This window comes from Mizuhopecten yessoensis, unplaced genomic scaffold (assembly GCF_002113885.1).
Source record: "Mizuhopecten yessoensis strain PY_sf001 unplaced genomic scaffold, ASM211388v2 scaffold1379, whole genome shotgun sequence".
In the NCBI taxonomy this organism is placed as follows: Eukaryota; Metazoa; Mollusca; class Bivalvia; order Pectinida; family Pectinidae; genus Mizuhopecten; species Mizuhopecten yessoensis.
This window is the reverse complement of record NW_018404017.1, coordinates 2,110,274-2,123,551: the sequence shown is the minus strand read 5'-3', so window position 1 is coordinate 2,123,551 and position 13,278 is coordinate 2,110,274. Positions and strand designations below refer to the sequence as shown.

The window sequence follows — 13,278 nt, the reverse complement described above, 5'->3', positions numbered from 1 at the left end:
GGGTGTGTCTCGTGTTTTCACACATGTTATATTGAAGTAATGGGTGTGTTTCGTGTTCTCACACATGTTATATTGTAGTAATGGGTGTGTCCCGTGTTCTCACACATGTTATATGATAGTAATGGGTGTGTCTCGTTTTCTCACACATGTTATATTGTATTAATGGGTGTGTCTCGTGTTCTCAACCATGTAATATTGTAGTAATGGGTGTGTTTTGTGTTCTCACAGATGTTATATTGTAGAAATGGGTGTGTCTCGTGGTCTTATACATGTTATATTGTAGTAATGGGTGTGTTTCGTGTTCTCACACATGTTATATTATAGTAATGGGTGTGTCTCGTGTTCTCTCACATGTTATATTGTAGTAATGGGTGTGTCTCGTGTTCTCATACATGTTATATTGTAGTAATGGGTGTGTCACGTGTTCTCACACATCTTATATTGTAGTAATCGGTGTGTCTCGTGTTCTCACCCATGTTATATTGTAGCAATCGGTGTGTCTCGTGTACTCACACATGTTATATTGTAGTAACGGGTGTGTCTCGTGTTCTCACACATGCTATATTGTAGTAATGAGTTTGTTTCGTGTTCTCACACATGTTATATGATAGTAATGGGTGTGACTCGTGGTCTCATACATGTTATATTGTAATTGTGGGTGTGTTTCGTGTTCTCACACATGTTATATTGTAGTTATGGATGTGTCTCGTTTTCTCTCACATGCTTTATTATAGTAATGGGTGTGTCTCGTGTTCTCATACATGTTATATTGTAGTAATGGGTGTGTCTCGTGGTCTCACACATGTTATATTGTAATAATTGTTGTGACTCGTGTTCTCAAACATGTTATATTGTAGTAATGGGTGTGTCTCGTGTTCCCACACATGTTATATTGTAGTAATGGGTGTGTCTCGTGGTCTCACACATGTTATATTGTAATAATTGTTGTGACTCGTGTTCTCACACATGTTATATTGTAGTAATGGATGTGTCTCGTGTTTTCACACATGTTATTTTGTAGTAATGGGTGTGTCTCGTATTCTCAAACATGTTATATTGTAGTAATGGGTGTGTCTCGTGTTCCCACACATGTTATATTGTAGTAATGGGTGTGTCTCGGGTTCTCACACATGTTATATTGTAATAATTGTTGTGACTCGTGTTCTCACCCATGTTATATTGTAGTAATGGGTGTGTCTCGTGTTCTCAAACATGTTATATTGTAGTAATGGGTGTATCTCGTGTTCTCAGACATGTTATATTGTTGTAACGGGTGTGTCTCGTGTTCTCACACATGTTATATTATAGTAATGGGTGTGTCTCGTGTTCCCACCCATGTTCTATTGTAGTAATGGGTGTGTTTGTTTTTCTCACCCATGTTATATTGTAGCAATGGGTGTGTCTCGTGTTCTCATACATGTTATATTGTAGTAATGGGTGTGTCTCGTGTTCTCACACATGTTATATTATAGTAATGGGTGTGTCTCGTGTTCCCACCCATGTTCTATTGTAGTAATGGGTTTTTTTGTTTTTCTCACCCATGTTATATTGTAGCAATGGGTGTGTCTCGTGTTCTCATACATGTTATATTGTAGTAATGGGTGTGTCTCGTGTTCTCATAATCTTATATTGAAGTAATGGGTGTGTCCCGTGTTCTCACACATGTTATATTGTAGTAATGGGTGTGTCCCGTGTTCCCACACATGTTATATTGAAGTAATGGGGGTGTCTCGTGTTCTCGTGTTCTCATACATGTTTTATTGTAGAAATGGGTGTGTCCCGTGGTCTCACACTTGTTATATTGTAGTATGGGTGTGTCTCGTTTTCTCTCACATGCTATATTATAGTAATGGGTATGTCTCGTGTTCTCACACCTGTTATATTGTAATAATTGTTGTGTTTCGTGTTCTCACACATGGTATATTGTAGGAATGGGTGTGTCCCGTGGTCTCACACTTGTTATATTGTAGTAATGCGTGTGTCTCGTGTTCCAACACATGTTATATTGTAGTAATGGGTGTGTCCCGTGTTCTCACACTTGTTATTTTGTAGTAATGGGTGTGTCTCGTGTTCTCACACATGTTATATTGTAGTAATGGGTGTGTCTCGTGTTCTCATACATGTTATATTGTAGCAATGGGTGTGTCTCGTGTTCTCATACATGTTATATTGTAGTAATGGGTGTGTCTCGTGTTCTCACACATGTAATATTGTAGAAATGGATGTGTCTCTTGTTCTCACACATGTTTCGTTGTAGTAATGGGTGTGTCCCGTGTTCTCACACATGTTATATTGTCGTAATGGGTGTGTCTCGGGTTCCCACCCATGTTCTATTGTTGAAATGGGTGTGTTTTGTTTTCTCGCCCATGTTATATTGTAGCAATGGGCGTGTCTCGTGTTCCCACACATGTTATATAGTAGTAATGGGTGTGTCCCTTGTTCTCACACATGTTTTATTATAGTAATGGGTGTGTCTCGTGTTCCCACCCATGTTCTATTGTAGAAATGGGTGTGTTTTGTTTTCTCACCCATGTTATATTGTAGCAATGGGTGTGTCTCGTGTTCTCATACATGTTATATTGTTGTTATGGGTGTGTTTCGTGTTCTCACACATGTTATATTGTAGTTAACGGTGTGACTCGTGGTCTCATACATGTTATATTGTAATTATGGGTGTGTTTCGTGTTCTCACACATGTGATATTGTAGTTATGGATGTGTCTCGTTTTCTCTCACATGCTTTATTATAGTAATGGGTGTGTCTCGTGTTCTCATACATGTTATATTGTAATAATGGGTGTGTCCCGTGTTCTCACACATGTTATATTGTAGTAATGGATGTGTCTTGTGTTTTCACCCATGTTATATTGTAGTAATGGGTGTGTCTCGTGTTCTCACACATGTTATACTGTAGTAATGGGTGTGTCTCGTGGGTGTGTCTCGTGTTCTCCTACATGTTATATTGTAGTAATGGATGTGTCTTGTGTTTTCATCCATGTTATATTGTAGTAAGGGGTGTGTCTCGTGTTCTCATACTTGTTATATTGTAGTAATGGATGTGTCTTGTGTTTTTACCCATGTTATATTGTAGTAATGGATGTGTCTTGTGGTTTCACCCATGTTATATTGTAGAAATGGGTGTGTTTTGTTTTCTCACCCATGTTATATTGTAGCAATGGGTGTGTCTCGTGTTTTCATACATGTTTCATTGTAATAATGGGTGTGTCCCGTGTTTTTACACATGTTATATTGTAGTTATGGGTGTGTCTCGTTTTCTCTCACATGCTTTATTATAGTAATGGGTGTGTCTCGTGGGTGTGTCTCGTGTTCTAATACCTGATTCATTGTAGTAATGGGTGTGTCTCGTGTTCTCATACATCTTATATTGTAGTAATGGGTGTGTCTCGTGTTCCCACACATGCTATATTGTAGTAATGGGTGTGTCTCGTGTTCTCATACATGTTTCATTGTAGTAATGGGTGTGTCCCGTGTTCTCACACATGTTATATTGTAGTAATGGGTGTGTCCCGGGTTCTCACACATGTTATATTGTAGTAATGCGTGTGTCTCGACCCATGTTATATTGTAGTAATGGGTGTGTCTCGTGGTCTCACACATGTTATATTGTAGTAATGGGTGTGGCTCGTGTTCTCATACATGTTTTATTGTAGTAATGGGTGTGTCTCGTGTTCTCACACATGGTATATTGTAGTAATGCGTGTGTCTCGTGTTCTCATACATGTTTTATTGTAGTAATGGGTGTGTCTCGTGTTCTCACACATGTTATATTGTAGTAATGCGTGTGTCTCGTGTTCTCATACATGTTATATTGTAGTTATGGGTGTGTCTCGTGTTCTCATACATGTTATATTGTAGTAATGGGTGTGTCCCGTGTTCTAACACATGTTATATTGTAGTAATGGATGTGTCTCGTGTTTTCACCCATCTTATATTGTAGTAATGGGTGTGTCTCGTGTTCTCATACATGTTTCATTGTAGTAATGGGTGTGTCCCGTGTTCTCACACATGTTATATTGTAGTAATGGGTGTGTCTCGTGTTCTCATACATGGTTTATTGTAGTAATGGGTGTGTCTCGTGTTCTCATACATGTTATATAGTAGTTATGGGTGGGTCTCGTGTTCTCATACATCTTATATTGTAGTAATGGGTGTGTCTCGTGTTCCCACACATGTTATATTGTAGTAATGGGGGTGTCTCGTGTTCTCATACATGTTATATTGTAGTAATGGGTGTGTCTCGTGTTCCCACACCTGTTATATAGTAGTAATGGGTGTGTCTCGTGTTCTCATACATGTTATATTGAAGTAAAGGGTGTGTCTTGTGTTTTCACACATGTTATATTGTAGTAATGGGTGTGTCCCGTGTTCTCACACATGTTATATTGTAGTAATTGGTGTGTCTCGTGCTCCCACACATGTTATATTGTGGTAATGGGTGTGTCTCGTGTTCTCACACATGTTATATTGTAGTAATTGGTGTGTCTCGTGCTCCCACACATGTTATATTGTAGTAATGGGTGTGTCTCGTGTTCTCACACATGTTATATTGTAGTAATGGGTGTGTCCTGTGTTCTCACACATGTTATATTGTAGTAATGGGAGTGTCCCGTGTTCTCACACATGTTATATTGTAGTAATGGGTGTGTCACATGTTCTCACACATCTTATATTGTAGTAATGGGTGTGTCTCGTGTTCTCACACATGTTATATTGTATTAATGGATGTGTCTCGTGTTCTCACACTTGTTATATTGTAGTAATGGGTGTGTCCCGTGTTCTCACACATGTTTTATTGTAGTACTGGACATAGTCGTCCTACACATATCAAGCATAAAGAATTGATGCTGTCATTACGATTATCATTGTTATCGTGTTTGAAATCCTTTTAACCACTGGTCATCAGATATATCTATAAATACAGAATTATTTTTTGTATATAAGAATGCGTAAGGATACATAGTGTTTCTTCAAAATTCAGATGCTTAAAGATGTTTTGGGGATTAATGTTACGAATAATACAAATTATGACACCTGGTTATCATTTTCATTTAAATGCAATTTTTGTTTAACAAGGGAATTTGATCACTAGATTATGGGATGGCAAATCCTTCAATATAACAAGTAATAATAACTATATACGTGTTTTACCTACGTATCAATTTATTTCATACAATCAAACCAACAGCACGGATTTGCTTCAAATACTTAGAATGTACGCCGTGAAGGCAGCAAGGCTAAGTCTGGAACCAAGCAAGCGCAATTGAGTCCCCCTAAAAGTAAGCGGAGAAGAGTCAGTCATCCTTCCGGTTTTATCCGCCTTGTACTTTTTCCTGGTTCTCCGTTTTCATACTTTGTCAAATGTTTATCGAGTTCGAATAACGGCTACAGGTAAAGTACACAGTTGAAGTATAAACACGATGCATGTTTAATTTATTTTTTATCATTTGCTTTCCCATGGCAATACATGTCATTATTTTGAATAAATCCTTGTATTATAAGCTTTTATTTACATTTTTCTCGAAAACATGAACTGTAGGGATGAAAACCTCTAAGAAAAAAATGATCGTTAACATGTTATCTTTCTAACAATAAAAACAGAGCACGTACACAATAATCCTGTGATTAGATGCCTTATTTAAACAGACATAACAGTTATTCAAACAAACAGGTACAACACTTGTGATTTACATTTTTCTTTAAAAAAATAATAATTAGATTACAGAAAAGATATCATAATTTGAAATCAGCTTCACTGCATGATGCTGTATTATTCATTTTTGGCATACTGTATATATCACCGCATTTCAAAAGTGCAATTATCTGTATGTGTGTTTAGTTCGTCTATCGATATACTAGGTAAAATATGAACAAAGTAATAAAAATAGTATTTATAATAGTTGTACCACACGGCCTCCAACCGTCGTTATTTTGTGGTAAAATGATACGACAACACTGAATTCTACACGGACATTTGCCTGAGGGAATACATTAAGAATCAATTTTCACATGTCAAAAATAAAGTTTGGCTGTTAAAGAAGATGTAGATGACACCTTCGTTAACAACGGCGTTACTGACGACGAAACGTATTGGAACACCAATGGTTTCATTTGAGAGAACGATTTGGTAGTAAGCCTATTTAAAAGCTGTGACTTTGTCAGTGTATATGCTAAATGACGTCCATGTTTAGCAATCCCTTAATGTAGGAAATGTTAAAAGATAGTGTAGCGCAACCTTGAAGTATAGTGTACAGCGAGTTACTTCCCTTCCTGTACTAGGGTATTATGGGATCGCGCACATATGGTAAGTCAGCCATTATTATGAATAAACACGCCACCGAGCATGACCCTGAGAACTGACTTTTAAAGTTATTACACTTAAAATCAGGCGATACAAATGAAATCATGTAATTCGCTAGGTACATGGTGTTCACCTCGATCCCTCCAACTGTATCCTGCATATTTCATTGATTAATCGAACTAGGCTATTACTTGTTGTTTGGATTACTATAAGAAATGGCAGCAATGAAGAATTCGAAAAAATATCCAAATGATTTGATAAGATGTAAAGCTGTCGATAAAAACAATATATAGATATCGTAGGTAAAAGCTAAACAAGTTAAGGTCATGCCATTCTAAATCAATGGCCAGCAAACCTTAATTATAACGTACAGTTTAAGCATTATATCGTTATACCATTTTCAATTTGAAACGGACTGGTGGTAGAAAGAACAAATCGAAGATCTGCATAATGTTTCTTTCTATTGTCAGATATTAGCTCTGCCCTTGTTTCCTGTGTCAATGATAAGTGTTTTGATAAACAGAAGACAATTGAAGAAGATAGGATGGCACGAGATACAAGGTGATAGACTGAACTGGTGGATTAGTTAGTCCTGAGGTTAACTGAAATATTGATGACAACATATATATATTTTGAGTAGTGGCATAGTTCATAATATATATAAAAAAACAACAACTGGTTATTCTATTCGAAATTTACTTGTCTCCTCATTTTTTAAAACCCCTAATTAAGGGGTTTACACACCTACCCCTCTGTTTAAATAGTAGATTAGATTTTTTTCCCTTTAGCTTCAACGATAACTCCTACAATGACGAAACAGCTGCCTTATGCAGCGTAACCCATTTGTTTGCTTCTGCATCTGTTACCAAATTGTCATACATCGCCTGGTGACAACATATGGTCCAAATGCCGTGTTGTTTTGCAGTAATACGCAAAAACAAATTAATGTTCTAATTTACTCTAAATTTGATAAGTACCTGCTTTCTGATATATCCAGGGACAATTGTATAAATAAAAAGGTAGTTCAATCGTCAGCTGTTAGAAAATGTCATATCAAACTCCATTTCACGCCAGTTTTTTTTTTATTATCTAACATAAAGTGCTATGCATATTTGATAAAGCACATACAATTCTATTTTGGCTGCAGAGGTATTGAATGAATGAATTGTGTTGATATTAAAAAAAGATAATACTCAGCTTATTACGAGGGCTGTTCAATAAATTATGTCGCCACACAGCTCACGCACGAACGGGCAATGCAATCGTTAAGCGCTGTGGTAGACTGAACAAGCACATTACATTGTTGGTGTGTAATCAATAGTTAAGAAGGATGATAGTTATCCTGTTTCCGAGCTCATATCATTAGCGTTTCAGAAGGTAGTACGTAACACACTAGGACCAAGTGCTTGAAATTAAGTAAGCTTTTTGCCCGATGCATCTCCCATTGGGTGAAATCTGAACAAAAGGCTTAACGTTTGAAATGTGTAAAAAAATCATTGAAAAAGTACAGAAATTGCGACCAAAGAAAGCTTTATGAGTTAATAACAGGGGATGAGACCTTGGTCAATTTTGGACACAGAAATCAAGAAAGGTCAGTGCTTGCAAGACGTATATAAAGCGACAATCTTTCGCACGTATCACTCCTCAATTTCTTTTTGCGTTGGTACAATGTGTATTATATAAAGAGTGAGAACGGGCAATGCAATCGTTAAGCGCTGTGGTAGACTGAACAAGCACATTACTATACCTAATGCTGTCTGTTCGATACAGAAAACAATATAAAAACCCTATAGGACTATTTTGTCAAAGCGAAAAGCACTATGAATGTTGACTGCCATTAAAGTCTGCGGACGGAAGTGACGTCATTTGTATGGGTACAAATAACAGTAAAACATTTTTTACTGAATTAATCAACATTTTTTACTGAATTAATCAGTTTTAAAAAATCAACGGGGCCAGACCGGGATAAGAGGCCTGGACAATCTAGATTAATACGGTCGCTGTTATAAACAGGTAAATAAGATAGTGCCAGGTAAATAAGCTAGTCCCAGGTAAATAAGATAGTCCCAGTAAATATGATAGTCCCAGGTAAATAAGATAGTCCCAGGTAAATAAGCTAGTCCAAGGTAAATAAGATAGTCCCATTAAATATGATAGTCCCAGGTAAATAAGATAGTCCCAGGTAAATAAGCTAGTCCCAGGTAAATAGGATAGTCCCATGTAAATAAGATGGTCCCAGGTAAATAAGATAGTCACAGGTAAATAAGATAATCCAAGGTAAATAAGATGGTCCCAGGTAAATAAGATAGTCCCAATAAGCTAGTCCCAGGTAAATAGGATAGTCCCATGTAAATAAGATGGTCCCAAATAAATAAGATAGTCACAGGTAAGTAAGATAATCCCAGGTAAATAAGCTAGTCCCAGGTAAATAAGATGGTTCCAGGTAAATAAGATAGTCCCAGGTAAATAAGATGGTCCAAGGTAAATAAGATAGTCCCAATAAGATAGTCCCAGGTATATAAGATAGTCCCAGGTAAATAAGATAGTCCCAGGTAAATAATATAGTCCCAGGTAAATAATATAGTCCCTCGTGTTTTGCCTGTAGTGGTATTGGCGTCCTTTATTGGGTTAACCGTGGTTACCTTTAAAGACTTGCTAACATTGAGGTGTCCACATTTTAAGACAGGCATGTATTGGAGTGCCTGCTACATAAAGCCACTCTACCTGTGTAAGCCTCAGAGCATATCAGACAAAAATAAAACGGACAAAGGAAGGAGAAAGCTTGATAAAAATATTCCGGTGGTGTCGAATGTGATAGCTGTGAAAAGTTAGACAGTCGTCTGAAACTTAAAAATGAGCAATTAAATTGAAAAGGCCCATTCAGTTTCTAAACGTTGGTAAGCTAAGAAAAACTAACTTGAAAAAAATAAAACAAGGCTTTTGAAAAATAAGCAGTCTTGTTCGTTTTAAAACGGACATCGAATATGAAATAATGTAATGAATTAAAATCATTAGCAGTGATTTGTTATTATACAGTAAACTATAAACGATAAACAAAAATAGTTATCACAAACTGTGCAAGATAAAACATCTTACTGACGAATGTGATTTGTGTGTAGGGTTTCAGGTCTGCCTATAATAAGGAGATTATTCAACCGTAAGTAATTCTAACCACAAGGTACCAAATTACTGATTATTTTCCACTTCCTCTAACTCTCTTCTGCCTCCCCCTGTACATTAAACCCATTCACGTCACTTAACCTGAAGCTGTAGCTGTTAATGCTAGTTACGATAAAAGGTAACTGATTTACTTAAGTGCATCAACAGTTAAATCAAATTTGATAACAACACTGTTTTCATTTTGTTTGATATGCACATGTGATATTTGCACATGATTATCATAGTTCTCAAGTAGTAAGTAGTGAATAAAAGTAGAGATCACATATCGCCTGGTACTCCTTGATTCCTACCGACTAATCCTTGGTCCGGGTTGGCTGATATATACACTATCGACACCATGTTTTTTTGGGTTTAGCATGTGAGCTTATCGACCGCATGTTGACAACATTAGATCCAAAATACCAAAACGAGGCAGGTATTTAAAATAAAAATGAACTATATATATAATATTTTGTTTATATTGTTAATCACCGAGAAGTTCGTTTTGTGATTTGAATCATACCTTCATAATCCCTGTAGTGCAGCCTGTATCATACTTCTCATGTTATCTAATGACTTAACATGTCATATAGAAACTAAGGACTCTTGTCTCGGTTTATAGGTTGTTTTATAAACATGATACATGTAGTCATGCGTCCTCGGTCGATACCACTCTATTAGGTTCATATAACAACGTATTAACCTCAGAATCTATAATTGATAAATGTGCAGTAAAAAACTTACCTCCACCGTTTTTGTAACAGAGATAGGGAAATCTCCAGACATTTCCGAATCCGACTGAAAATCCAACACATGCCAGGAGGAAGTCCATTTTAGTAGACCAGGTCTCTCGCTTGTGTAGGCCTTTCTGGGAATCTTCGGCTTCCGACACAAACATATGTTCCTCTCCAGAACAAATTTCTCCATTATCCTTCGTCTCCATCATGGTGTACTGTGCTTGGTATATCAGTAATGGTTAGATATATATGTGTCTAGTAGCCGACACGCTCCACTAATTTACACTATGTATAGCCTATTTTTCTACATGTTTCACCAAGGTGTAAATAAACACGATACAGCATGTGTAGAATTTTGATAATTTACATTAAAAATAAAAGATACCGACTTTGTTATTTTTTACTTAGTGAAGAGGATTCAGTGACATGTATAGATTAAGAGATTCTCTTAGGCGTGTCCGAGGAGAAAAGAAAGACGAAACGTGCTTTTATAAACGTTAAAATCTCCTCGCAACGAAAGTTCGAGGGGATATAGGATTCTCTTAAGAACTTAAGAATCTTAGCCCTCGGGTTGAGATTAATAAAATCTTTCCTCCCCTTGGTAGTGAGATAGGGGAATCTCAACCCGAGGGGGGAAGATTCTTAATTTGCCAAATACTTTGCCTCGTGTTTGGCAAGTTAAGAATCTTCCCCCCGAGGGTTGAGATCCCCTATCTCATCCCCGAGGGGTGAATGTTCCTGTCCAAGTGTAAGACGAAATATATTGTTTGTAAACAGGAACACGTGGATAGCGTATTAATATTATATGTATGCGTCAGACGGTTCACGCGTCATATTTTAAACATTTTAAAATCAATCAAATCTTCTTTGATGTCAAATGTAAACACGACAAGATTAGCAGACGAACTTGTGTATGTGTGTGACCTGATAAAAGTAGTTCTTCTTCGGGTCACATCAGTGACGTAAGGTTTATTGTGGAGAACGTGCAAAGAGCACGTGTAGCTTGTCTCAACCCTAGGGTGAGACAAGGAAATCTGACACCGGTAAAAGTAAGGATAAATCTGTCCAGGGTAAGAGAATACCCTGTCTCACCCCCAAGGGAGTGAAAGATTCTATTATTCCGCCCGTACGTACGTATGTTACACTATTTACCATCGCTCTAGCGACTTCATTCCGCATAATCATTTTATGAAACTTCATACAAGTGTTTTGTATGTCGGGTAACTGTATTGAAGGTCAAGGTCACTGTCACTAATTTTAGAAAAAAACTTGAGAAACACCCACCGACTTTCCGAGGTTTTCACTTTGACAAGGAAGAACCCTTCACTGTGTAGAAGTAATTAATTCCTCACATGGCAGGCACGAGAGAGTTTTTGTATTCCTAATAATCGGCATGAAAAAGAAAATGTCAACAAGTGCTCGTACGTTATTGTACATAAGCATGCAAATAAGCTAAAGACTGTTACTGGCGATGAAAACCTAGCTTAAAATTTGATTGTTTTTTTAATTTATTAAGACAAGTACAGCGAAATTGTTGTTTAAGAATTTGATTTTAAAAAATACTGGTTTTACTTCTTTCCTTATTAATATTTTCCCCGCTAATTGTCAATGAAAACAGATATCTTAAATAATCGATAATTAACAAGTAAACAAGCGAATGGCTTGTTTAAGTATTTCCGCTATCTGTCAATGCTTCTTTTGTTTGTGTTTTACGTCCTATTAACAGCTATAGTCATTGAAGGACGTGCCAGGTGGAAAAGGTGGTGGAGGGAAGCCGCACGTAGGTCTCGAATCCGCGACCCAGTGGCGAAGGGCTAGTGGTACATGTAGCAGAATGTCAGACGCCTTAACCACTTGGCCATCGCGGCCCAATCTGTCAATGAAAAAGGATTTGTTAAAGAATTGCTAATTAAAATGTTTCAAATTCACTGGTAGTACTGCCTGACCTATTGCACTAATTTGTAAATAAAATATTAAACGAATAGAAATTAACAATTATTTAAATCAAGATGTCTGAACTATTGAACTAATTTTTAAATAAAATATGTTACGAACAAAAATTAAAAAATACTTAATTAAGATGTCTGAACTATAGTACTAATTTGTAAATAAAATATGTATTGATTATAAAAATGCAACAAATTATTTTAATTAAAATGTCGCATATTGATAAACATTATCTCGCTAATATGAGTCACTTCAAAGACACTCTGTTTACATGTTTATAAGGTAAAATTAGATCATTGGAAATTACAACACGTTAATAAAAATGTAAACGAGGGTGACAGCGTACGTATGTTACATAACTATATAAATGTGGTGAGATTGTATCAGGGAGACGTTACGAAAGCTAGAACAGAAGAATATGTATGGGGCTACGGCAACATGTGGCAAAGTTTTAATGAACAAACTGTTTAAATGTATGGTAACGGACAAGACAAGGCTAATAATCAACATTCAGCGGACATGTCGTGACCATCGGATAGCAATAGCCACGACACCCCGAAGACTCCGATAAGTCGAAGTACACCGTAAGACAAATCCTAATAAACAGCCCTGAAAGTGTTTACAAAATCGCCTAAGCGCAAAATTCGTGGAGCGTATTTTCTGGCAGACCATTCGGTAAATATAAATTGTTACAGAGTACATTTTTTCTGTACATTTTTACAATGCGTAATTGTTTTTCTAGATTAGGCAAGACGGAACACGTTTAATCTAATATCACTGTATAATTACCTGTAAATACATATACTTAACTTAAGTACGTAGCAAATTGGTTCATTTTAATAATAAGGCCACGACTTTACATTTGTATATATTTTGCAATATAATTTTCAAATATGTAGTTATTATTGTGTATCCAGCGGCAAAACATTCCTTGAACAAACCGTTCTCGTGTCATTTAGGTGTCAAACAAAATTTTGGTTTCAACATCGAAAACGATTGATGTTAATTTTCTGAAACACAATTCTTGAGGTCGAGTTAAGGTTTCTAGTGTACATGATACTTTTAGCGGGATGACGTTTTGTAATATCTGTCGATAACATGTTGTGTTGTAATTGTT

At 36.5% G+C, this 13,278-nt stretch overlaps 1 protein-coding gene across 2 annotated transcripts in view; it reads right to left on the bottom strand.

The window, feature by feature from the left end:
- LOC110461007 (sodium- and chloride-dependent creatine transporter 1-like) overlaps positions 1-10,813 on the bottom strand; it is a 51,379-nt gene extending 40,566 nt beyond the window's left edge. Inside the window, exon 1 of one of the 2 annotated variants that reach the window (XM_021514270.1) lies at positions 10,222-10,813. In XM_021514270.1, coding sequence (XP_021369945.1) covers positions 10,222-10,423 — 202 coding nt within the window. In that variant the 5' untranslated portion in view covers positions 10,424-10,813. The remainder of the gene's footprint in view (positions 1-10,221) is intronic. The other variant, XM_021514278.1, reaches the window with a different exon arrangement.
- Positions 10,814-13,278: the final 2,465 nt, after the last annotated feature.